The 27,425-nt window shown below is 41.5% G+C and overlaps 1 protein-coding gene across 3 annotated transcripts; it reads left to right on the top strand.

Moving 5' to 3' along the window:
* The first annotated feature begins 584 nt into the window (after window positions 1-584).
* COIL (coilin) lies at window positions 585-27,425 on the top strand. 3 transcript variants are annotated; one of them, XM_043483453.1, is made up of 7 exons: window positions 586-867; window positions 17,441-18,542; window positions 18,661-18,747; window positions 19,236-19,283; window positions 22,159-22,228; window positions 25,164-25,252; window positions 26,471-27,425. In XM_043483453.1, exons 1-7 carry the CDS (start codon window positions 623-625, stop codon window positions 26,534-26,536), a joined length of 1,707 nt encoding a protein of 568 aa, XP_043339388.1. In that variant the 5' UTR covers window positions 586-622; the 3' UTR covers window positions 26,537-27,425. The 3 variants fall into 3 exon arrangements, with proteins under 3 accessions (XP_043339400.1, XP_043339395.1, XP_043339388.1); XM_043483465.1 differs by lacking the exon at window positions 25,164-25,252 and having other exon boundaries at window positions 585-867; XM_043483460.1 differs by lacking the exon at window positions 19,236-19,283 and having other exon boundaries at window positions 585-867.

Raw genomic sequence — 27,425 nt, forward strand, 5'->3', positions numbered from 1 at the left:
TAATGTGAGTCCCTCCATACTTATCTACTTACATAAGTGAGCAAGTTTTCTCAGAGATTGACATCTGTAAAAACAGACCAAAAACATAGGTCCAAAACTGATGGTGAACCCTGTCTTATTTAGTAATATTCATTCACAAAGACTGGGATTAGGAAAAAAAAAAACCACATGGTTGCATTTGGTAATCACTATATTGCCATGTCCATTTTATTTTTCCTGTTTAATAATTATGTGACAAAATGTGTGGTGTTTCATGCTATTTCGATCAACCATGTCCCACTAGAAATAATAACTCAATCCAGATCAGATTGTATTATTTCACGTATATGAGCAAATATATTAGAAAAAGAGCACTGCTGAGCAGTGGTTGTCTAGACAGTGGACTAAACTTCGGCCCCTACCTAGCGCTCAGGAGAAAAGGAATAAAAGCCTATCTCTCGTACTCTTCCGTCGTCCTGAACTGACTGGAATCCCCTCCGCTCCGCGTTGCCCTTCACAAAGTTCTATCGCAGCCACTCCCACCAATAGGGGGCACACGTTCATAGGCTCCCGGGGGCGGGCCCCGCGCACGCCTCTCGGTCGCCCGATCGAGTCTCTCGGCTTCCGTTGCGCATCGAGCAAGATGGCAGCCTCCGAGACGGTTAGGCTACGGCTTCAATTCGATTACCCGCCGCCCGGCGCCCCGCACTGCACGTCTTTCTGGCTTCTGATCGACCTGAACGGATGCCGAGTCGTCACGGACCTCATTAGTCTGATCCGCCAGCGCTTCGGCTTCAGTTCCGGGGCCCTCCTGGGCCTCTACTTGGAGGGGGCGCTCTTGCCCCCCGCCGAGAGCGCGCGCCTGGTACGAGACAACGACTGCCTCAGGTGCGCGGGCGGGGCGGCGCGGCCGGGCCGGGCGCGCGCCTGCGCACGCCGGGGCGCCGCCGACTCCGGAGGCCGCGGGGCTGAGGGGCCGGCTGGGCGGGGGCCTGATGAGTGGCTCTTCTGTGAAGCAGGGGCTTCTGGCCGGTCTAGTTAGGCGCGGGGGACCGAAGGTGGAAAAGCCCCGGCCTGCCGTCTGGGCAGGGCCCGCGTCTCTGCCTGCCTCGGTTTGCCGAGCGCTTGCTCAGCCAGGCGCCGTTGTTAGGTGCGCGCGGGCCTGCCTCAGACTCGGCCTTGCTCTGGGGGCTCGCCGGCGGAGCAGACACCAACAGGCGTGTCGTCTTCACCAGATGCGGGTTCTCCAGCCTCGGAGCTCCTGCCATACCGCCTGGCGGGCCTAGTTCTCTGTCTCATTTGGCTTCAAGTTAAATAGGTGTTTGGGACCTTTTGGGTTTGAATTGGGAAACCAAAGTTTTCAATATGTTTTTGGAAATTTAAAAAAAAAGTGAAATGAGTGTCAAGGAGCAGTTGTGTCAGTTACTCACGTGTGGCACACGTGTCTCAGTAAAATGGTAAGACAGTCGTTTTGTTGCAGGAAGGGGGATCCCTTCCAGGGCCTGAAACTGGGCTCTTGTCTAACACTAGGAAATGAATTGTCCGAGGAGACACACATACTGACAAAGCAAGAGATTTCACTGGGACAGGGCACCCGCGTGGAGAGCAGGAGGGTAAGGGAACCCAGGAGAACAGCTCTGTCTCATGGCCTGCAGCCTCAGGTTTTATGGTGATGGGATTAGTTTCCAGGTGGTCCTTAGCCAATCATTCTGACTCAGCGTCCTTCCTGGTGGTGCAGCCTTGTTCAGCCAAGATGGATGCCAGAGAGAAGGATTCTGGGAGGTGGGCGAACAGGTGGTGTCTCCTTTTGACCTTTCTCAAACTCTTCTGGTTGGTGGAGGCTTATTAGTTCTGTGTTCCTTACCAGGACCTCCTGTTGTAAGACAACTGATGCGTATAGTTACTATGGTGCCTGGCCAGGGTGGACGGTTTCAGTCAGTGTGCTTCCCCTAACAGCTCCCCCTGAGAGACTTCATACTCAAGACACTTCTTGGGAATTGGGGTGGAGGTCTCTTTCTTCTGTAACTTCTTCCTGCTGTGCATGGGAGTAGGCCTGCCTAGCAGAGTGGAAGTCTCTCTCTACCTGATCTAAGTCAAGGTATATTTTTTGCTTTGACTGAAATCAGCATTCATCCTTGTAATAATAGCAGTTTAGTTTGAAACAATTGGCTCCTCTCAGAGATGGACTAGACAGGGGCCAAACAGTATTCCTGAGTTCCAAGTCCTAGATCTGAGCCTTGTATGATTGAAATCGCAATCCGTTGGTCTGCCATTTTGTTGTAACAGACCCAATTAAAAGTAGCTGGAGGAGGGATAACTGGAATTTTAACAGACAAAATAAATCTGATTTCTTTTTAGAAGAATAGGTCTGAAACCCAGTCTGGACCTGGCACTTTGGGGAGACTTGTAGCTAGGTAGCCAGTTGCCTAGTTTTATAAAAAGTAAGGTTGCAGCTACTAGCTTCCAGCAGACATTGTTTTGAGAATGGTGGCATCCAAGGCTGACCCATCTTGGAAAACTCAAGTGTTTAGCAATACAAGGTCTAACTTGAAATTACACCCATAGCATCACCTAGTTATTTCCCAGGATGTCTGAAACATAGATACTCTATTTTGACTTTTAATTGTAAAAATTTCCTTGATAGCCAAAGCAGATTTCATGATTAATGACATCATTGTTTTTCTAGGGATGAGAAGATGCAAGAATTGGAACTTGTAAAATCTTCTCCTGAAAAGATCTAACTATCTGAAAGCCTGTTCTGCCACTTTTTCCCAGAGCACAGAGTGCCTAATTCCTGATATTCACCCTGAACTCCTTTCAGGGGTGTTGAAAGCCAGCAGTGGCTATGATTTAATCTTTGTAGATGTAGATGGCAAGTGTCAGTTTTCAGTTGGCAGAGCCCCTTTTTGCTCATAAACTAGACCATGATTTTGAGGGGGGCATTTCATGACCACTTTATCCTGTGGTGCTGAGAATGTCCATTCTCAGGTTTGGCAAAGACTTTGTCAACAGGTCACTCAATGTGCTGTTACTGGACTAGGCCATAAATTAGTATCCAAAATTCTCTGGACCACCTGTCTTACTAGCCTCTTGGTCCAGGAAAATATTCCCTCTTGTTGCTTCTTCCCATATCTAGAGTTACACTTACCATCATCGATCTCATATGGGACTATGTATTATTCTATTAGAGGCCGCAGACACACATTTGGCAGTGTAAGAAACAGCAATTTTGTAAAACGGGTGAAATACAAATAGCATAGCCAGCAGTATTAGTAAAGTCACAAGTAAGACTTAAGAGTTTCCATTAGATGTAGCCCAGTATATCTCAGGTCATCTGACTTAGTCTGCTCTGTAGAATCTTTATCTTGCAGGGAAATTATATATTGGCACCACCATCTATAAGGCACATAGCCCAGTTTTCTAGTGGATTTATTACTCATTTGATAATCTTTTTCATGTAATTTAACCAACCAAATAAACACAGTTTAATATCTCTTTTTGGGATGTTTCAGGGGCCCTCTGAAGCACCCCAAAGTTAGCTAGAGGTCAAAAGAACTTCAAAAGAATTTGATTTAGGAAGTTTTATTGAAAGATCAATTAAAAAGGTTTAGAACATTTGGTCCGGAGAAGGCAATGGCACCCCACTCCAGTACTCTTGCCTGGAAAATCCCATGGACGGAGGAGCCTGGTAGGCTCAGTCCATGGGGTCGCTAAGAGTCGGACATGATTGAGTGACTTCACTTTCACTTTTCACTTTCATGCATTGGAGAAGGAAATGGCAACCCACTCCAGTGTTCTTGCCTGGAGAATCCCAGGGATGGGGAAGCCTTGTGGGCTGCCGTCTATGGGGTCGCACGGAGTCAGACACGACTGAAGCGACATAGCATCAGCAGCAGCAGCAGAACATTTGGTCAGATTTAGTCAATGTTGATGGGTGTGTCATTTAGCTTCTTGATAGGTGACAATGGGCATAAATACCAAGGCTCAGGGTCTAGTGAAAGTCAGCTCTGCCATCTTGGACCTAGTTGGCTCTAACCAGTTTTCTTATGCTGTGTCATTCCTATCATTCCTAACAAAATCCATTTATCTAACTAACTGTAATCCAATTTTAGAAAATCCTGATCATGCATAACGCTTTTTAGTAATTTTTCATACCTTTTTTCTTTCTTTTTTTTTTAACAGAAAACACACTTTCTACTTTCCTTTAGCAACCAAGAACGTTTATATTAGCATTTTATAGATTGGTGAGCATAAATACCAGTGATAATTTCTAAAACCCTTGCTTTCTTAGAACATTTTAGGATGGCACCAAACATTATTCATCTATAGTCCCAAATCTCTTTGTTTCTCTGTAAAAGGAAATTAGTGCTTAGTAGTAAATGTTTCAAAATCTTATTTTATTTGGAAATGATCTAACTATTCAATAGACTTCCAACACTTCGTTTAGCACAACCCTTAGAAATTCAAGTTATGCCCATCTGGAGAGACTATTTTAGGCAGATATTTCTAAAGATAATTATTCGTAAAGAGCTTATCTAAAAGCTCATATCTCATTTACTTTTTTTTTTTTAGAAGTTTCTTCACTCGAGGTAATGTCCTTGTTGACAAACTTGTAACAGATATGATAATATTTAACTTATATTAAACCTAGGTACAATGAAAATGTTCTACTTAATATTAATTACTCTAAGACATGTCTATATTAGATAGGTCAACAAACAAACATTAATATCAGGTATTTAATACTGAATGTTTACCAGTTCACATGAACCTGGAATTTATTGTTTAATTTAGAATTATCTGATTTGTAAGCACTTACCTTTCTTTAAATTAGAGATACCAAGGGAACATTTCTTGCAAAAATGGGTTTGATAAAGGACAGAAATGGTATGGACCTAACAGAACCAGAAGATATTAAGAAGAAGTGCCAAGAATACACAGAAGAACTGTACAAAAAGGATCTTCACGACCCAGATAAACACGATGGTGTGATCACTCACCTAGAGCCTGACATCCTGGAATGTGAAATCAAGTAGGCCTTAGAAAGCATCACTACGAACAAAGCTAGTGGAGATGATGGAATTCCAGTTGAGCTATTTCACATCCTAAAAGATGATGCTATGAAAGTGCTGCACTCAATATGCCAGCAAATTTGGAAAACTCAGCAGTGGCCACAGGACTGGAAAAGGTCAGTTTTCATTCCAATCCCAAAGAATGCTCAAACTACTGCACAATTGCACTCATCTCACACACTAGTAAAGTAAGGCTCAAAATTCTCAAAGTCAGGCTTCAGCGATACATGAACCGTGAACTTCCAGATGTTCAAGCTGGTTTTAGAAAAGGCAGAGGAACCAGAGATCAAATTGCCAACATCTGCTGGATCATCGAAAAAGCAAGAGAGTTCCAGAAAAGCATCTATTTCTGCTTTATTGACTATGCCACAGCCTTTGACTGTGTGGATCACAATAAACTGTGGAAAATTCTGAAAGAGATGGGAATACCAGACCACCTGATGTGCCTCTTGAGAAACCTGTATGCAGGTCAGGAAGCAACAGTTAGAACTGGACATGGAACAACAGACTGGTTCCAAATAGGGAAAGGAGTACATCAAGGCTGTATATTGTCACCCTGCTTATTTAACTTATATGCAGAGTACATCATGAGAAACGCTGGACTGGAGGAAGCCAAAGCTGGAATCAAGATTGCCAGGAGAAATATCAATAACCTTCAGATATGCAGATGACACCACCCTTATGGCAGAAAGTGAAGAAGAACTAAAGAGCCTCTTGATGAAAGTGAAAGAGGAGAGTGAAAAAGTTGGCTTAAAGCTCAACATTCAGAAAACTAAGATCATGGCATCCAGTCCCATCACTTCATGGCAAATAGATGAGGAAACAGTGGCTGACTTTATTTTTCTGGGCTCCGAAATCACTGCAGATGGTGATTGCAGCCATGAAATTAAAAGACACTTAGTCCTTAGAAGGAAGGTTATGACCAACCTAGACAGCATATTAGAAAGCAGAGACATTACTTTGTCAACAAAGGTCTGCCTAGTCAAGGCTATGATTTTTCCAGTGGTCATGTATGGATGTGAGAGTTGGACTGTGAAGAAAGCTGAGCGCCGAAGAACTGATGCTTTTGAACTGTGGTGTTGGAGAAGACTCTTGAGAGTCCCTTGGACTGCAAGGAGATCGGTCCTGGGTGTTCATTGGAAGGACTGATGCTGAAGCTGAAACTCCAATACTTTGGTCACCTCATGCGAAGAGCTAACTCATTCGAAAAGGCTGATGCTGGGAAGGATTGAGGGCAGGAGGAGAAGGGGACGACAGAGGATGAGATGGCTGGATGGCATCACTGACTCGATGGACATGAGTTTGAGTAAACTCTGGGAGTTGGTGATGGACAGGGAGGCCTGGCGTCCTGCGATTCATGGGATCACAAGGAGTCAGACACGACTGAGTGACTGAACTGAACTGAACCTTTCTTTAAGCCAATTAAATAGAGCTCATTTACAAATTAACCTCAAAAATGTTACCCAGAGACAAAGACATACCAAGACATATTTAGACAGACACAGTGCAAGATCTAGCTTCTTTTCTAAGTTTAGTCATGAATTAGATAATACAATGTAAAATTTACTAGTTTATAAAAAACAGTTGGAATAAATAAAATTTTTAAAGGCTTTTCCCCATTTTTTCTCAATCTCAGGAGTTAGAGATGGTCTAGATAAGTGTTCCTGAGAGCCCTAGTCTCAAGGCACAGGGAAAGAAAATCAAGTTCTAACAAAATGGCGGCAGGTCTAAACCAAATGGTGGCCGGACAAAGCAAAATGGCCATCAAAAATCACAACACAACACAGAGTTAAAACACACATATATAAATCTGGCAGTCCTCATCAGACACTCCCTTAAATACAAGAATACAGTCTCTCAGAAAACCTCCTATAGAGACACAGAACTTCAGATTGAAGAACTAACAGAGTAAAGGAAAATATCTCAGGTCTTCAAAGATTTCAAAGGGAGGAAAGGAAGCCAGGTTGAAAGAAGAAGGGGGAGGAGGCGGGAGAGGGGGACAAAAGGGGTGGCCTTACAGACGTCTCCTGCCACCTGCAGATACCCAGGCGTTACGGGACTTTACCCTGGACCTCCAGAGAAGGGAGGACCGGGACTCGGCCCTACCAGAAATCAGACCAGACCAGAGCCAGAATTTGAGTTCTCTGCCAAGAGGAGGTGATCAGTCTCCAATCTTCAGCTCAACCTGAGGCCCTTCGACCAGATTCCTGCGTCCAGTACCAGGGGACTAGAAAAATAGGGAAGGATAGGAAGGGTTAGGGAGAGGAAAGAGAGAGGGAAGGGGAGAGAGGTCAATAAAGTCTCTTGTTCCTTACTGGTTGGGGCACACTGGCCAGTTGTCTGCATCAGGAGGAGACCAAGGACAAAAGGGTACCAGTTGCGGCCACTAGGTCTGGTCCATTGGCAGGCAAGCTGGCACCTGAGTACCCCGAATGGTCAGCGAAGAAGAGTCCCACCAGAGTCGCCATTTGTTGCAGGAAGGGGGACCCCTTCCAGGGCCTGAAAGTGGACTTGTCTAACACTCGGAAATGAATTGTCTGAGGTGACACATGTGCTGACAAAGCAAGAGATTTTATTGGGAAAGGGCACCCGGGTGGAGAGCAGGAGGGTAAGGGAACCCAGGAGAACAGCTCTGTCTCAAGGCCTGCAGTCTTGGGTTTTTATGGTGATGGGATTAGTTTCCAGGTGGTCCTTAGCCAATCATTCTGACTCAGAGTCCTTCCTGGTGGTGTAGCCTTGTTCAGCCAAGATGGATGCCAGAGAGAAGGATTCTGGGAGGTGGGCGAACAGGTGGTGTCTCCTTTTGACCTTTCCTGAACTCTTCTGGTTGGTGGAGGCTTTTTAGTTCAGTGTTTCTCACCAGGACATCCTGTCATAAGACAACTCATGCAAATGGTTACTGTGGTGCCTGGCCAGGGTGGGCGGTTTCAATCAGTGTGCTTCCCCTAACAGTTTCAGTTCAGATTCATATCTTGGAATGATTTATTTAGGGCCTCCTTTTTTTAATGTTAGATTTATTTATTTTAAATTGAAGGATGATTGTTTTACAATATTGTGTTGGTTTCTGCCAAACATCAACATGAGTCAACAATAGGTATACCTGTGTCCCCTTCCTCTTGAACCTCCCTCCCACCTCACTCTCCCATCTCACCCCCTAGGTTGTTACAGAGCCCCTGTTTGAGTTGCCTGTCATACAGCAAACCCCCACTGGCTGGCTGTTCTACATACGGTGGTGTGTATGTTTCCATGTTACTCTCTCCATACCTCCCGTCCTCTCCTTCTTCCCCCACCCCACGTGTCCATACGTCTGTTCTCTATGTCTGTGTCTCCATTGCTGCCCTGCAAATAGGTTCATCAGTACCATCTTTCTAGATTCCATATATATGCGTTAATATATATTTGTTTTTCCCTTTCTGACTTACTTCACTCTGTATAATAGGCTCTAGTTCATCCACCTCTTTAGAACTGACTCAAAGGTGTTCCTCTCTATGGCTGAGTAATATTCCATTTTGTGTATGTAGGTGAACATCTAGCTTGCTTCCATGTCCTAGCTGTTGTAAATAGTGCTGCAATGAATATCGAGATACATGTGTCTTTTTCAGTTTTGGTTTCCTCAGGGTATATGCCTAGTGATGGGATTGCTGGGTCATATGGTGGTTTTATTCCTAGTTTCTTAAGGAATCTCCATACCGTCTTCCCTAGTGGCTGTATCAGTTTATATTCCCACCAACAGTTCAAGAGTTTTCTCTTTTCTCCACACCCTCTCTAGCACTTATTGTTTGTAGATTTTTTGATGATGGCCATTCTGACCAGTGTGAGGTGATATCTCATTATAGTTTTGATTTGCATTTCTCTAATAGTTAGCTGTGTTGAGCGTCTTTTCATGTGTTTATTAGCCATCTCTGTGGCTTCTTTGGAGAGATGTCTGTTCAGGTCTTTTGCCCACTTTTTAATTGGGTTGTTTTTCTGGTATTGAGTTGTATGAGCTGCTTGTATATTTTAGAAATTAATCCTTTGTTGTTTCATTTGCTATTATTTTCTCCCATTCTGAGCATTGAGTTTTTACCTTGTTTATAGTTTCCTTTGCTGTGCAAAACCTTTTAAGTTTAATTAGGCCCCATTTGTTTATTTTTGTTTTTCTTTCCATTACTTTAGGAGGTGGATCATATAGGAACTTGCTGTGATAAATGTCATCGAGTATTCTGCCTGTGTTTTCCTCTAAGAGTTTTATAGTTTCTGGTCTTACATTTAGGTCTTTAATCCATTTTGAGCTTATCTTTGTGTATCGTGTTTTAGGAAGTGTTGTAATTTCATTCTTTTACATGTAGCTGTCAAGTTTCCCAGCAGCACTTTTGAAAAGACTATTTGTGCCCCATTGTATATTCTTGCCTCCTTTGTCAAAAATTAGATACCCATATGTGCATGGGTTTGTCTCTGGGATTTCTGTCTTGTTCCATTGGTCTGTATTTCTGTTTTTGTGCCAGTACCATACTGTCTTGATGACTGTAGATTTGTAGTATAGTCTGAAGTCAGGAAGGTTGATTCCTCCAACTCCATTCTTCTTTCTCAAGATTGTTTGGTTGTTTGGGATCGTTTGTGTTTCCATATGAATTGTGAGATTTTTTTGTTCTAGTTCTGTGAAAAATGCCATTGGTAATTTAATAGGGATCACGTTAAATCTGTAGATTGTATTTGGTAATATAGTCATTTTCACAATATTGATTCTTCCAATCTAGGGACATGGAATGTCTCTCCATCTGTTTATGTCATCTGATCTCGTTCATCAGTGTCTTACAGTTTTCTGTATACAGTTCTTTTGTCTCCTTAGGTAGGTATATTCCTAGGTATTTCATTATTTTTGTTGCAGTAGTAAATGGAATTGATTCCTTAATTTCTCTTTTTGATTTTTCATTGTTAGTATATAGGAATGCAAGTGATTTCTGTGTGTTGATTTTGTATGTACAAAATCAAAGGCTTCATTTTAAAAACTTCATTTACAGTGAAAAAAAGTTAGAGTTGTGAACCAGGCTACTTTCTTCTGCTTGCCCTTTGCTGAATGTTGAATATTCTTTTTCCCAGAGTATGTCAGATTCATACAATTTTTTCATAGCATCAGGGAATTTAATTTGGAACAGTTGTATCTTTGAGTGCATGTATGTATCTTTCTTTCTTATAAAAGCAGAAACACTATGATTTATTAATAATGTTAGCTATTTACAATGACAATTTGAAATAGTCCAAGTTTCAAAAAAGTTGTTTTTCTTTTTTGTTCATTCCATTCTCTCTGCAGTTCAGGGATGATTTATTATAAATATTGCATCCTCTCCTGTTATGTTTACTTTCTGATCTCTCTCCTGCTTCATGAATTAATAACTTGCTGATAACTAACTGCAGTTATACTTCATTTAATGAATCATCTGAAAATTAGACTCTTTATAATGAAGTTAGCAATGTCAAGCAAACTATGAAAGCTGTTATAGGAAATAAATACAGCACCAATGGCAGGCAGAATTCTTCCTCAACACCAAAATGCACAGTTGCATATGTCAAGAAATATCTCTGCAGCTGGCTTCAGTGATAAGTGGGGCAGACCTTAGGAAAAAGTTGAATTTGGAAAAGTCCTGTATGTTTTTGTGGTTTCATATCCCCAGTCATTTGCTTGTCTTCCTCTGACAGACTCACTTTTCTTCAGAGCTACAGAAGAAAATCTCTTTTCACAAAGGTACCTAGTATTTTTGGAGTAGAGCAAAATAATTTTGTGTTTCTGTATATTATCTTCTTGTGTCATGTGGACTGGGTAATTACACCATATGTTGCTGCTAAGTGCAGAAGATGTTTGAGAAAGGAGAGATCATTATGGAACACAAATGATCAGGGAATTCAGCAGTAACATGAAGGGTAGGTAGGGAAATGTTGGATGGCCCTGTATAGTTGTGGAGACAGAAGCAATACTAACTTGGTGAATAGATGAGTTTGACCAGCAGAAGGGCTTTGTTGGGATTTCCAGGAGTGCTTAGAGAATTCTCATGAGAGAACATGGAGTCTGGTTGTGGGAATCCTGAGAAATAACCCCGGAGGCTCAAGAGCATCACCACACTTGTCTGCCACGGTCACTTCCTCACAGCCCCTTCTTTTGAACCCCCAGAATCTGACTTCCTCTGCCCCCAGGCTGCTGACAGTGACCTCCTGAAGTTGGTCTCCATCTTCCCTGGGAAGAGGATGTACTGCCATTTGCCTGCAGCCCCCTTAGTCTGTGAGGGTCACTCTAATGAAATACCACAGGCTTAAGCAACCGAAAGTTCTCTCTCACAATTCTTGAGCCTGAAAATCTAAGATTAAGATGTTGGCAAGTTTAGGTTTTTACTGAGGCCTCTGTCCTTGGCTCGTGGGTATCTCTGTTACTGTGTCTTCACATGGCCTTTTCTCTGTTGTCACAAAAAGGCACATGACCTGATGTCTCTTTGTGTGTCCAAATTTTCTCTCTCATAAGTACACCAGTCACAGTGGACTAGGGCCCACTCTAATGGCCTTATCTTAATTTTATTACCTCTTCAAAGGCTGTGTATCTAAATACAGTCATATTAGAGTACTCTGGGTTAGGGCTTCACAGAAGAATTTTAAGGGGACACAATTTAGCCTATAACACTCCCTGAAGAGAGCGTCACAGGAGCCTGTCCGCAGCCCCTGGCTTGGAGAGCGACCAGGTGAGGTGAGATCTCTCTGTTGAAGAGTCATTCTGTGAGAAAACAAAGTGCCTTCTCTCCTTGGTCGCTCTTGGACCCTGTGACATTTGATGCTTATTATTAAATACAGAACATTAGAGGCGAGTTCTCATTTCATGTTGCTGTGATCAGTAGCTCCTTGGATGGCCAGCCAAGCCCCTCTGACATGTCTGTGAGGCTGGCAGTAAGAGTGAAGAAGACAGTGTTTGAGCCAGGCTGAGAGCAGTTTGGTTCCCTGAAATCTCGGATGCCAAAGAAGGCCCTTGCCATTAAGGCTGCTGCTCCTTGGGCAGCTCTGGGTCTCTCGATGCTAAATCTCATTTTGTGGCATGCTGATGGTTCGAGGAATGTAGAATGCCGGGCTCTCTTCTCTATCATATTGAGGAGCGTGCTTGTCTAATGCCCTTGGGTTTTCACACTGCTATGAAAGTGTTTCATACATATTTCATACATACTGCTATGGTGAATATTCTTCTGTATCTTTGTGTACTTGAGCAATGACTCAGTAAGATCATTCCTAGAAGAGGTACTACTTGGTCAAATGTTAAAATTTGATAAGTATTGTCAGGTTGGCCTCCAGAAAAGTTGTACAGGTCTGTATTTATGCCAAGAATACGTGGGTTACCTTTGTTCAATATTGTGTGAAAGGTAAGAGAGTGATAGAGAGCAGAGTGATTAAGAGACCAGGGTCTGGATTCAGAGCTCTGGATTCGAATTTTGGCTCTGCGACTCATTAACTGTGTGCCCTTGCTCAGATAACTTACTTCTCTGTAGGTGGAGACAGATGGGATGCCAAGAGATTGCAGATTCCTGTTTACACCCACTTTTTTGAATTTCACCTCCATTTGATGGGACAAGTTCATTAAAAACCCACCAACTCCTGTCCTCAGAGGGCTAATAACATTCATTGTATTAATAAAAATTAGAGCTAACATTTAGATAGCCCTTGCTTTTAGCCCACCACTGCTCTAAACATATATAGTAGCTCATTTGAGTACTATAATTATTACCCTCATTTTCACGGATGAGAAAAGTTGAAATAATGATATTTTAAACTTTTAACCAAAGGCAGAAGATTTGAATTCAGTCACTTTGGCCTTGGCAGGCAGTGGCTAGTGGGAGTGGGGAGGTGTCAGGCAGTACAAATGGTCATGTCTTTATTTATATATGATAGAATCCTCAAAGTGAACTTGGAGATTTAAAGGGAATACCTTACATTTTAATATGTTTTACCCAGTTTGCCCTGCAAAGAGTTTGAGTGAACAGGGAGTCTGTCTTAAAAATTTCTTGGAATCAAAGACAGGTAACTATACAGGTAGTCTGCTTTCACTACTAATTATACAGGTAGTTCACTTTTCTTTGTAAAAGGACAGCTTCATTCACTTTTGTTTGTAAGCGGACAGTTACATTTGTTGTCTGTGATCAAAGTGGAGAAATGAAGAGCATTGCCAGGAAAAGTGTCCACCCTGAAAAGAAGGGTAACTGGGCAAGTGGGCCGTTTCTCGTTCCCTGGCTGGCATTTAGTTTCTCAATCTTAGTGTATTCCAAACTGAAATTATCTTCAGTAGCAGCAGATAGCAAGGCTGCAGCAATCACAGGTCAAGTACCCACAGATCCTTGGTCTTGAGAATGGGTGAGGTGATGCTCAAGCTGCTCTTGAAGGCTCCTCTGAAAGCCAGGGGTCCTGCCTGCAGTGAATGCAGCATGTATGGTGTTCCAGTGAATTAATGAGCCACAGTGACTGAACACCTTACATCTATTTTCTTTTTATTTATTATTTATTTTAATTGGAGGATAGTTACAGTATTATGACGGTTTTTGCCATACATCAGTTTGAATCGGCCATAGGTATACACGTGTCCCATACATGTGTTCCCCCTCCACCTTGAACCCCCCTCCCACCTCCCTTCCCACCCTATCTCTCTGGGTTGTCCCAGAGCACTGGCTTTGCATGCCCTGCTTCATGCATCGAACTTGCACGGTCATCTGTTTTACATACGGTAATGTACATGTTTCAATGCTATTCTCAAATATCCCACCCTCTCCTTCTCCCACCGAGTCCAAAAGTCTGTTCTTTACGTCTGTGTCTCGTTTGCTGCCCTGCATGTAGGATCGTTGGTACCATCTTCCTAAATTCTACATATATGTGTTAATATACAGTATTTGTCTTTCTCTTTCTGACTTACTTCACTCTGTATAATAGGCTCCAGTTTCATCCATCTCATTAGAACTGACTCAAATGTGTTCCTGTTTATAGCTGAGTAATACTCCACTGTGATATGTGTGACAACTTCCTTATCCGTTCATCTCCAATGGACATCTAGGTTGCGTCCATGTCCTGGCTATTGTAAACAGTGCTGCAGTGAACATTGGGATACACGTGTCTCTTTCAATTCTGGTTTCCTTGGGTTGTATCCTCAGCAGTGGGATTACTGGGTTGCATGGCAGTTGTATTCCCAGTTTTTTTTTTTTAAGGAATCTCCACACTGTTCTCCATAGTGATTGTACCAGTTTGCATTCCCACCAATGATGTAAGAGGGTTCCCTTTTCTCCGCACCCTCTCCAGCATTTAATGTTTGTAGACTTTTTGATGATGGCCATTCTGACCGGTCTGAGATGATACCTCATTGTGGTTTTGATTTGCATTTCTCTAATAATGAGCGATGTTGAGCATCTTTTCATGTGTTTGTTAGCCGTCCATGTGTCTTCTTTGGAGAAATGTCTGTTTAGGTCTTTTGCCTACTTTTTGATTGGGTTGTTTGTTTTTCTGGTATTGCGTTGCATGAGCTGCGTGTATATTTTGGAGATTAATTCTTTGTCAGTTGTTTCGTTTGCTGTTATTTTCTCCCACTCTGAGGTTTGTCTTTTCACCTTGCTTATAGTTTCCTTCGTTGTGCAAAAACTTTTAAGTTCAATTGGGTCCCATGTATTTACTTTTGTTTTTCTTTCCATTACTCCAGGAGGTGGATCATAGAGGGTCTTGCTGTGATTTATGTCATAGAGTGTTCTGCCTGTTTTCCTGTAAGAGTTTTATAGTTCTTTGGTCTTACATTTAGGTCCTTAATCCATTTTGAGTTTATTTTTGTGTATGGTGTTAGAAAGTGTTCTTGTTTCATTCTTTAACATGTAGTTGACCACTTTTCCCAGCACCACTTGTTGAAGGGATTGTCTTTTCTCCATGATACTTTTTTGCCTCCTTTGTCAAAGATAAGGTGTCCATAGGTGCGTGGATTTCCTGCATCTATTTACAAAGTGTGATGAAAAGTTTGGTACTAATCGTCATCTCAGAATTGAAACCTGAATCATTGCATTGCTACAAGTGAAAACAAATTGATCAAAGATGTTATGGAAAGTTCCATATCCTGCAAGTTCCTCAGTAGTTCTTAGATTCATGGTATGCCAGACTAGCTTTTGCCAGTTTACGGATTACTTCCTTGCTGCTAGGTGCTGATGTCCACAGCTGAGAACAGTGGGTAATGAGTTTTTATTATGTAAGTCCCTGCTATTTCAGAGTTTTATTTCTCTCTGTGTCCTCCTTCTGGTATCAGTAGCTTTTATTTTATCTTTATGTGTATGTGTATGTGTCTGTATATTTGTGTATTCTAAAGAATAACTGAAGAGTTTTTTCAACTACCACATTGAGATAAATCCATAGGATTAATGTACCTTCAAAAACTTAAAAGAATGCTTATAATCTATTTTATTACTCACTGGTTGTACTTTATTTTTATTTATTTATTTTTTCATTTATTTTTATTAGTTGGAGGCTAATTACTTTACAATATTGTAGTGGTTTTTGTCATACATTGACATGAATCAACTGTACTTTATTTTTAAATATGATTGTCTGCATTGTTCCCTGGTCACTAAAAGTACTTGATGAAAGGTACAGCTGGATGTAAATATATTGAAAGAATAGTGTTTGTTTTTCACAGGCATTTTTAAACACCCACTGTGTGCTTGACATTGGTGACACTCACTCAGGTTTCTGTCACTCTGGCTGTGCATATTAGAGTCAACTGTTGCCAGTTCATGGAGGAACAGAATTCCTTTACCACAGTAAAATACTTTTGGATGAGTTGTGTATTAGAGTTCTCCAGAGAAACAGGAACAATACGAGATGACATAAACATGGCTATAGCTGCAGATGTAGAACTGAGGTTTTCAGTAAGGACTTGGCTCATGAGATTATGGAGACTGAGAAGTCCCAAAATCTGCAGATGGCAGCCTGGAGACCTGGGAAAGCTGATGATAAACTTCCAGCCCAAGTGCAAAGGCCTGAGAACCAGGAGAGCTGATGGTATATTTCAGTCTGATTCCTAGTCTAAATGAGGAGAAGTTCTTCTGATGTCCCAGCTCAAAGATAGGCAGGGGGTGGGAATTCCCTCTTGCTCAGCCTTTTATTCTGAGTCCCATTCATATTGGGACCATCTCACAAAAGTGGGCTTCCCAGTGGCACTAGTGGTGAAGAATCTGCCTCCCAATGCAGGAGACTAAGAGATGGGAGTTCGATCCCTGGGTTGGGAAGATCCCCTGGAGGAGGGCACAGCAACCCATTCCAGGATTCTTGCTTGGAGAATCCCATGGGTAGCAGCCTGGTGGGCTATAGTCCACAGGGTCACCAAGAGTTGGACACGACTGAAGCGACTTAGCACACACGCATGTTCACAAAGTCAGTCTGTCTGTTTAGTGTACAAATTCAGATGTTAATCTCATTCTGAAACACCCCCACAGACACACCCAGAATAATGTTTAACCAAATATCTGGGTACCCCAGGGCCTAGTCAGATTGAAAGTGAAAGTCACTCAGTCATGTCTGACTCTGCAACCCCATGGATATATATAGTTCATATAATTCTCTAGGCCAGAATATTGGAGTGGGTAGCCGATCCCTTCTCCAGTGGATCTTTCCAACCCAGGGATTGAACCCAGGTCTCCCACATTGCAGGTGGATTCTTTACCAGCTGAGCCAAGAGGGAACCCCAGGAATACTGGAGTGGGTAGCCTATCCCTTCTCTAGGGGATCTTCCTGACCCAGGAATTGAACTGGGGTCTCCTGCATTGCAGGCGGATTCTTTACCAACTGAGCTATCAGGGAAGCCAGGTTGACCATGAAATTAATAATCACCAAATGTTATAGAATTTTATAATGGCTGTCAGTACAGTTTAAAACATGTTCAGTGTTTTCCTAAAATCAAACAAAAATGAAATCTGATTTTTAAAAAACAGCTTACAAAACAAAATGGGTAATCAGCATTGTCACCATTTAGGGTAGGCACATAACATAGTGGAAATGTTGTGAACTTTGGAATTAGACAGACAAGCTTGAGTTGCATTTCTGTGACTTACTGGCTGTGGATCCTGGGCAATTACTTGTATGAACTGTAATTTTGTGATCAGTTTTAAAATGAAAAGAAACCGACTTCACAATGGTGTTTAGATGAAAGAAAATCTAATTTTAGGATGCAGTAGATGATCAATAAATAAAATTAGTTATTTGAAAGTTGACCATAAGTGATGCCATAGATCATTTTGTTAAAAAGAGTCTTTTATCTTGAAGTGATTTGACCTTTTTTTCATTGCCTGATGTAGTCATGTTAGCATATAACTGTGTCCTAGAGACATGCTTATGAATTACTAAAGCTTTCTCTCTTGTTCTTTTAACAGAGTTAAATTAGAAGAGAGAGGAGTTGCTGAGAGTCCTGTAACAGTTAGTAATGGGGACAGTACTCGTTTATTACCTAGAAAAGCAAAGAAGCGGGCATTTAAGTTGGACGAAGATGAAGAAACCGAACCAGATTACAGAAATTCAAAGAAGCATTGGAAGAGGCATGAGAACAATAACAGTGAGAAGACCTTGGATCTAGAACCGAAAGCCGCCACAGAGCAGAGTGTGGGGAAAAAAAACAAGAGGAAGAACAAAGCCACGTGTGATGTGGTGGAGGTTGATGATGGAGAGACTGAAAAAAAATTGCCAAAGAAGAAGGAGAAACGTGAATATAAAAAGCATGCCAAGACTCCCAAGTCTTCTAAAGCACAGTCTGTGAAAGAGTGGACCATCCAGAAGTGCAGCCCTAAAGCTCTTCCTGCTAGAAACAGCCTTGTGAAAGCCAACCGGAAAGGTGGCATGGTCGTCCGTACAAAAGACAGTCCTGATTCCTCCTCGGAGTCTGAGTCTTACCACGAATCAACTAGTGATGCTGTCAGCAACGTCATCTTGGAGGTCAGACATTCCTCACAGAAAATCTCCACTGACATGTCAAAGGACGGATCCTCTGTGAAAACCACAGCTGCAAACAAAATGGCTCCAAAAACTGGTTTTACCTCAGCCCCTGTCAAGGGCAAGACCTCCAGAACATCATCTTCTAGTTCAGACTCTAGTTCAGAGTCAGACGATCAATGCGCGATGCCAAAGAGCACCCCCGAGTGTACTGCAGAGTTCTTAAAGACTGTAGGCCTCTTTGTAGGAAGAAATTGTCCAGGGCCATCATCACAGGTTCCAAACGCCACTGGATGGAAGCAGCCGGACCCAAACAGTGGCAGACAGGTCCTGTGTCCCCCTCCCAACGTGACTCTCCCCGCCAGTTTGGGAAGAGGTTGGGGTAGAGGAGAGGACCTTCTTTCCTGGAAAGGAGCGAGGGGGCGGGGTATGCGGGGGAGAGGTCGAGGACGAGGGCATGCTGTTCCCTGTGTTTTAAATAGAAACGCCGACTATCAGAAGCAACAACAGTTGAATGAAATGGTGACAAATTCATCTACCATTATCCAGGCAAGTATTACTGTGAGCTTATGTCTTCCCCTTTCCTCATGTTGTGTGTCTGGAGTTGATGTCGGGGTTCACATTTTCCCACCAGTAACAAAATCTCGTGACTAACACTGTTTTTCAGAATCCCATAGAGACACACAAGAAGGACTACAGTCTCTTACCATTGTTAGCAGCTGCCCCTCAAGTTGGAGAAAAGATTGCATTTAAGGTATATATTCAAAAAACAACAACAGTTACAACAAAAGAGTTTATTCCTTTTCCAAATAAACTTATTCATTAGCACATTAGGTTACATTTGTATTTATAAGTTAATATAATTTATGTTAATAAAATTTAATGAATTATTAAACTAACTTATATGTATAAAAACTCTTCCTGAATTATATCTTTCATGTTTTCTTGCCAAGCATGTAGTAGGTGCCCAGTAGTTATTTTCTGAGTGAATAAAAATGACTCAGCCTGGTGTCTGGAACATAGTAACTGCTCAATAAAAAAAAGACTCTACATGTCACCTCCAGACCTCCCAAACCCCCACAAAGAACCTTTCCTACTTGAAGCCCTGTTTTGCTACAGGCTCTTGGCAAGGCTTCCTGAGTGGTGGAGTAAGCCCCGGAACATGGCATGTTTTGTTTTCTCAGGAGTAAGGAAAAGGAAACAGGGGGTATCTGTATTTGTGAGTTTTTTTTTCTTTTTTAGCTTTTGGAACTAACATCCGATTATTCTCCTGATGTCTCTGACTACAAGGTAAGGGTCTTTATTTACAAATAATCAAATGTCAGTACATTAAAGAAGCTAACATCATGTTTAATTTTGCTAATTACAGATAACATAGATTTTTATGGAGTGAACAGTGCCGTAAAGAAGAAAATAAAAATATTATCAAAATGTAAACTTTTTAATAATATCACATTGAAGTTTCCCAGTGTTACTTTTCTTAATACCCACGAGGAGAATGACAAATTTTTTTTTTTTACTCAGTTTTTTCTGATCAGCTTAGATACACAAAGTTATTTGAGTATCCCTCCCCCATGATCCTCATCTTTGAAAGAAAATAAAATAGCTCTTAGTCAGAAAGGGCTTCCTAGGTGGTTCAGTGGTTAAGAATCTATGTGCCAGTGCAGGACATTCAGGGTTCAGTCCCCGGGTCGGGAAGACCCCCTGGAGTAGGAAATGGAAACCCACTCCAGTATTCTTGCTGGAGAGTCCTGTGGACAGTGGAGCCTGCTGAGTGAGCACGCACGTACAGACTCAGCCAGGAAATCTGATTATTCTCGGCATGGGAATCTATTTCATATGTTTATGAATTCCTATTGGTTCAGTCAGTTCAGTTGCTCTGTTGTGTCCGACTCTGCATCCCCATGGACTGCAGCACACCAGGCTACCCTGTCCATCATCAACTCCTGGAGCTTGCTCAAACTCATGTCCATCGAGTCGGTGATGCCATCCAACCATCTCATCCTCTGTCGTCCCCTTCTCCTCCTGCCTTCAATCTTTCCCAGCATCAGGGTCTTTTCAAATGAGTCAGTTCTTTGCATCAGGTAACCAAACTATTGGAGTTTCAGCTTCAGCATCAGTCCTTCCAATAAATATTCAGGACTGATTTCCTTTAGGATTTGATCTCCTTGAAGTCCAAGGGACTCTCAAGAGTCTTCTCGAACAGCATAGTGCAAAAGCATCAATTTGTTGGGTCTTAGCTTTCTTTATAGTCTAACTCTCACATCCATACATGACTACTGGAAAAACCACAGCTTTGACTAGACGGACCTTTGTTGGCAAAGTAATGTCTCTGCTTTTTAATATACTGTCTAGGTTGGTCATAACTTTTCTTCCAAGGAGCAAGCATCTTTTAATTTCATGACTGCAGTTAGCATCTGCAGTGATTTTGGAGCCCAAGAAAACAAACTCTGTCACTGTTTCCATTGTTTCCCCATCTATTTGCCATGAAGTGATGGGACCCGATGCCATGATCTTCGTTTTCTGAATGTTGAGTTTAAGCCAGTTTTTTCACTCTCCTCTTTCACTTTCATCAAGAGGCTCTTTAGTTCCTCTTTACTTTCTGCCATAAGGGTGGTGTCGTCTGCGTATATGAGATTATTGATATTTCTCCTGGCAGTCTTGATTCCAGCTTGTGCTTCATCCAGCCTGGCATTCCTGTTGGTTACTATGATCTAATATGGTTTCTTTTGCTTTACCAGTTAACCATAGGTAATTCACAAATATTATCCTTGGAATTTCCTCTTTTAATATTTGTGTGGGACTTAATATTGGCATATGAACTTCATCATAGTTCAGCAAAAGTATGACTCAGTGGGATTATAGAATTACATGTTGTCTTTCCTTTTCTTACCCATTCAAAATTTTGTTAAAATCTTGTTAAAATGCTTACTTTATTATTTTGATGTGAGATTCAGAATGTAAGTCCATTTTTAAAGGAAATAATTGATATGTTAACATAGTAATATAGATAAGGTACAACAGTGAGTCAATCTGAATTGATACCTTGGAAGTCTTTTAAAATCTTGGTAAGAATCTTTGTTCAAAAGCAGGCTAGAAGAAGAATCAGTTCATGAAGGGATTTGCTTGGTTAGTTCTGGGTAATTGGTGTATTTCCATCTTTTCATCTTAGTCCCTTAATATAGGTGACCACCAAACTTATCATCTACATCAGAACACTTGCAAATGAAAAGGATTACTATTGTATTGATAATTTATACTGAAAGGAAACATAAATGGACCTGTCTTGAGCAGACCAGGATGTTTTTTCACCCTACCGCAGATGATTGATTTAATTCTGCAGTGTGTGAGGAAATGGAAATAAACATAGAATTTATATGTCAATCATTGATTCGAGATGATATAGATTTTTTAAAATGCATATTAAATAGATGTTGGTCATTATAGTTATTATTTTGGAAAGCTGTTTGCTACTTTGTTTCCAGTATTTTTAGGGCTTTTTTGAAGTTGCTTTCAGAGCCATTTCAAGAGTGAAAATCAATGTTACTTTTTTGCTTTGATGTCAAATGCTGTTATCCAGCTAGATCATTAGCTTTATTCATTAAGCTTGTCTTTAAAGTCAAAGCTACCTTCAAAGAATGTAGTCTCCCCAGCCCCCTGACCCTGTCTAATATGTATCCATAGGATTTTAACTTATGGAGGTGACTGAGTGGTAACACAGCAGAGTCAGTGCTACTGAAGAGAAGTATTTATTATTTACATTTCCCAAGAGAAAGGAGAATGCCACGCCAGGCAGGACTCCAGATGCCAGCACCTGGCTGTGGCCGGGAGGCAGGGGCAGGAGTGAGGAGCTTCCATCCAGGTTTCCTTGGGGTTGGAGGGCAGGTCAGGGAGATGGCTCAGGGCAGGCTAGTTTGGATAACTAGAGGCTGTGGGCTCTAGGGCTCTTCCTAGCTGTGTAGTGCTTGCTCCGGGGATAATTTAGACCAGAGAAATGTGGTCTGCTGTGGAAGTTTTATTCCAAATACATGTTGACTTATTTAAAAAATTTTTTGTTGAAATAAAATTCACATAAAACTCACCATCTTAACTATTTTTAAATGGTTTTAGTACACTCATTATATTTCACATGTTCATTTTTGACTTGGACTTTTATTTTTGAAAGGAAGGAAGAATATTAAGCCATAACCCGGAGACCGAGCAAGTAGACATAGAAATTCTTTCATCCTTACCTGGTGAGTCTTCTAGAAAAAAATTTGAAAACGTAGGCTCTTCATGTCTGCACTGGTTTCTGAATAGCTTCTATACGCAGGAGCCGCTGTCTTCCTTGGCCACTGTGGTTACAGTGCTCTCTGCTGCCTCCGTTAGCACAGAGGGCCTGGGGGTGGGCTGCACTGCGCTTCCACTAGTGGGGCTGCGTGTCTGCTGAGAGTTGTTGGGTTTGTCCCCCAAACTGTTAGGCACGTTGTTCTTTTTATTGTAACTTGTAATTTCATAAAATTACATCAATTTTAATGAAAATTGATGGCAAAAAAAATTATGTCTATGAAACCTAAATTGAATGCTGACTCAGGATCGTTGCTGAAAACTGAATTACATGTGATGGGTTAGCTATAACAGTTTGGGAGGAATTTGATAAAAATCTGAGAAGATTCTGCACATAAATTGTGTTGCTAGTCTTATATTCTTGCATCCACTTAAAAAACAAAAAACCTCAGGACTTCTCCTGACAGTCCAGTGGTTAAGACTGCATGCTCCCAATGCAGAGGGTGTGGGTTCGATCCCTGGTCGGAGAACTAAGATCCTCCATGCTGCGTGGCATGGCCAGAAAACAAAACTAAACAAAACCCCTCAAAACTCAAAAACTGGAAATTGCATATATGCATTAGGGATAAAGTTTCTAAAAGAAAGACAGCTCCAGTCAGTGGACTCATAAGACCTACTAGCTCTGTTTGAAAAGGTTGTCAAATGAACATACTTCTCTGTGTTAAAGTAAAATGTCTGAAATATAAGTGTAGCCACACTCTCATGCATTATTTTAAATGGTTCCCTGCTTTATCCCTGAATCACCCCACCCACTTTTGGTTCTGAAACCCTGGAATAACAGGACCTTTATTGCGTGTGGCTTAACTCGGGTTGTGTTTGCAGGGGTCCCTGGCCAGAGATTAGAGGAGATCCCTTTTTCTTTAGCAGACTCTAAGGAATTAATTATTTTCTGTTCATGTTTAAATAAGATAGTAAAAGATTCAAGACTATAGTACATAGAAATCATTCAGAAAGATTTTTCAGGGGATTTCCCTGGTGGTCCCGTGGTTAGGATTTGACACTTTCTTTGCTGGGGCTCAGGTTCAATCCGTGGTTGGGGAACTAAGATCCTGCAAACTATGAGGGCACGCAGAAAAAACACAAACAAAAAACCTTTCACTGGTTTTCCAGCTTTCTTCTGATTAGATTTCATTTGAAGAAATCCTCCTTAGGAATGTTGGACAGAGGTTTGTCCGTGGTCAAATTCTGTGGACACAGCCTGATCACTTCTTGTCAGGTGATTGACAGTGATGATATCCAGTTAGAACTTTTCTTTTTGGGAGCATCAAGAAACAGTTGATCTGTTTTCTAGCAGAAATACAGGCAGTCCTCACTTTGCATTGTTCTAATATACATGAATTTCAGTTACCATGGTTTTGTTAAATAAAACCAGTCTCCAGTGACTTGGTATATTAACTCTTCTTTTTAAAAATATTTATTTCTTTGCACTAGGTCTTAGTCGTAGATCTAAGTTGCAGGATCTTCCCTTGTAGCGTGTGGGATCTAGTTCCCTGACCAGGGATCAAACCTGGGCTCCCTGCATTGCGGGTGTGGAGTCTTAGCCACTGGACCACCAGGGAAGGCCCTGTTAGCTGTGAGTAACTGTGTGAAGTACTACCAGCTCTCCAGCCCACAGATCGCTGCACGGTAGCAGGTGCCCATTATGATCGGTGACAGTCACCTTGCTTCTTACAGTGTTTTGGTGCTGGTCACTGTGACCTGGTGCTCAGCTCCTGCGCCACAGCCAAGTGTGCAGCTGTGGTGCCTCCGTGCCTCCGTGACAAACCCACGCGTCACTCTACAAAAGCGGGTAATCAAGTAGGGAACTGGCCAACAGAAATGACAGCATGACAAAGAAAGTGATGATGCAAAAAGTAACATCCAAATTTAATTTAAGTGAAATCATAGAAGAAATAACTCACTGTGGAAATGCTGACATTGAGCTTTCTGTGAACTTCTTGACATCAGTGAGGAGAGTGGTCATGATGAAAGAAATAAGGATGTCCTAGAAATTACGTAAGCAAAAAACTGGAGAAAACTATGAAAAAGAAACTCAGATCTATTTCATAACCTTCAAAACTCAAAGGGTAACGTGCTAAAAGTAGACTCAAACAGAAAGGAGTATGATGGCTGTGCCAGGCGTGGAAAAGATCCTCACTCTGCACGTGCTTAGATGGCAAGGGGGCGAGCACTGTTCAAACCACCCTGGGTGTGTGTGGACACAGAACATTCTCTAATTCTCATTTTTTCTGCTTTACATTAGGTCAGTGTCCTACATAAATAGCAGTTTTACTGTGTTTTCATTTCCCTATACAGTAAAGGTTTGAATGTTTTGACAAAAAATTTTAAAGATCATGAGACAGTCATAAGTTTCCCCATTGATTAAGATTGTTTTGCATGATTTCAACCTGTGTGGTCATTTTTATAGCCCCACCCTACCATGTAAAATGAGGACTGCTGTGTTACCAAGTAAGCATGTATAATTTCTGCGGACACAACAAGATACAAGAATTTTGCAGAATTCATATCACCTTCTCTTGTTGAAACAAACCAGTTTTGGGGGGATTATCTTGTGGTTACACATTCTTTTCTGGGATTACTAGTGATAGTGTATCAGCTCATTGCTTTTCTGTGAAGGAAAGATCGTTGCTGATGCATACCTGAGAAGCTCCTGTGTGTTGACACAGGGTTTTCAGAGCATCTCCTGTCACTGAGCACTCCATGCTTTCGTGTGTGTACCCAGCCTCCACGTCAATGGACAGTTTGTTTGTGGTGGTTTTTCTAACGATATGAATTCCCTGTAGAGGATCTTTTTCACTACTGGGAAATGACTTATTGTCTCTCCTTCCTACCATCTGGTTTCAGCCATGAAAGAACCTGGGAAATTTGATTTGGTTTATCACAACGAAAATGGAGCTGAGGTAGTGGAGTACGCTGTGACGCAGGAGAAGAGGGTAGGCACGCTTCTCTTCTTGGGATTGTTTGGTCGTCCATTCGCTTGACTGGCTGCTGGTGGTCTGCACTGCCTATATAAAATCAGAGAGGATCCCAGCCTTGGGGGGTCCCCGGAAGTCTCCACCACGTCTCCTTACAGTGACTACTACCTCCCAAGAGTTACCATGATTCTGACTTAGGATAGTGCAGATAATTTTGAAGAATGACACACAGTGATGAATCTGTCTTCTGATTTTGCTTAAGTCCTTAAATTGCCATTTTAGGAAGTATATGGTTTAGAGCTTTGTTGGCAGCCAGACTTCCAGAGATGCTGGAATGGCTGTCTCATTAGAGTATGGTAGCATTGAAGTGAATAGAATTTATATTTAAGAAACCGCTTCTTAAGGTGTTTATACTTGAAATGTTATGATATTGTTCTGAAGTTTTAGTATTGCAAAGTCACGTTTTATCTGAAATGTAAACTTGTGGAAACCCTAACCAGACTGTATGTTTTGCTTTGTCTTTAGGATAGATGACACTCAGGGATTTACTCCAAAAGCACATTTTTAGGGTCTGTGGTAGGCTGTGCAGATTTGGCCCCGTATCCTGTACTTCTTTATTTGCAATATATGCAGCCCCACTTTTTTGTTGAAATGTGTTCTTGGAAACTACACTGGAAAATTAAATGTTAGAGGCTTTCCTCTTGGAGGCCTTATTAAACTGAGGCCTGAAGTAGGGCCTGTAATTACATTTTTGGACACTAGATGGCTCTCATTATTCATGCAGATGGCCTTCGTTAGCTTTGCTTTCTCTTGGTAAAATGCGAAATAACTCCTCTGTTTTTAGGCAGCACAGGAAAAGAACTACAGAGCTGCACGGAAGGGCGTCAGCAGTCTAGTGATAACCCTCTGGACTGTATCTGCCTCCCAAGAGGTCTGCAGACTGCCTGTCCATAGAGACTGGTTGGGCAAATCCTTCTGACCCCTTGGTAACCAGCTGGTACCACCCGGCCCCAGCCCATGCTCTAAATCAAAGAAAGATGAAATATGTTTAATATAAAACTTAGCTGTGTTCTAGGTAAACAAGGCCTTCTACCTTAATTGAACTGAATTTACTGGGACTCAAATTACCTCCAGTCCTTAAGCATTCTTCACAAATGAAAATTGTTTTTAACTGACTAAAATTCATATGACCTCAAAATGACATCTCTAAACTGAATATTTTCTGTTTTTCCTCAGATAAGCGTTTTTTGGAGAGAGTTAATAGATCCAAGACTGATTATCGAATCTCCGAGTAACACATAAAGTGTGGAGCTTCCCCGAGTATGACCTCTCCACCTCGTGGTTTATAAATGTCTTATTTGTGAAAGTGACTATAACCTGAACTGTTTTTTTTTTTAAAGAAGATTTGTGAGTTGTATGCATTTTCTGTTATCTTCCATTTGCTGCATAGGAAAAAATCTACCTCATCATTTAAAAGAACATGGGTGTTGCTTTTGTAGATCTTTTTTTTTCCAGGCTTAATCTTAGTAACAAAATTTACAACATGACATTCCTTCAGGCATCATTTATAAAACAATATGTACGGTTTCTTCTCTTTTTTATTTTTTTCAACCATCAAGTAGCTATCGTCAGTAGGAGTTTGTAATACCAAATACAAGAAAGTGCTGTATATCTTGTCTCAGTAAGTTTTATTAAGTAACGTTTTAAAACATGAAAGCATGTTACTTGACTTAATTTTTTAAAATTTAAGTTGTTCCATTCAACGTGGAACATCTTATACATTTCAAGTATTTTATACTTGTGATTGTCAGGAGTTAACCAGTAGCTGGGTTTGTTACAGGCAATGAGTTAAGGAATCCTTTCGCACTTTTCTCAACTTTAAGATGAAGGATTCTCAGGGCCTGTGGAGAGCAGTGAAAATAAGTGTGTGTGCCTGGGGAAGAACTGGGGCTCCATTCAAGGGGGAGGATTCACTGTGAGCTCAGGCCAGGGTGACCCGCCCAGCCACTCGATCCCGGGTGCCTGGCTGAGTGTGCTGTGCTGGAGTGAGGGTCTTGAACAGAAACTTCCTTTTCTGTTGTTACTCAACACAAAGCTAAAAAGGCTGAAATATATACTGTGAAAATTGTTTTAACAAAACATCAGATCCCTCCTTTGGCTTTGCAGATTTTTAAATAAAATCATATTGAAC

The sequence above is a fragment of the Cervus canadensis genome, chromosome 1, assembly GCF_019320065.1.
Source record: "Cervus canadensis isolate Bull #8, Minnesota chromosome 1, ASM1932006v1, whole genome shotgun sequence".
Lineage (NCBI taxonomy): Eukaryota > Metazoa > Chordata > Mammalia > Artiodactyla > Cervidae > Cervus > Cervus canadensis.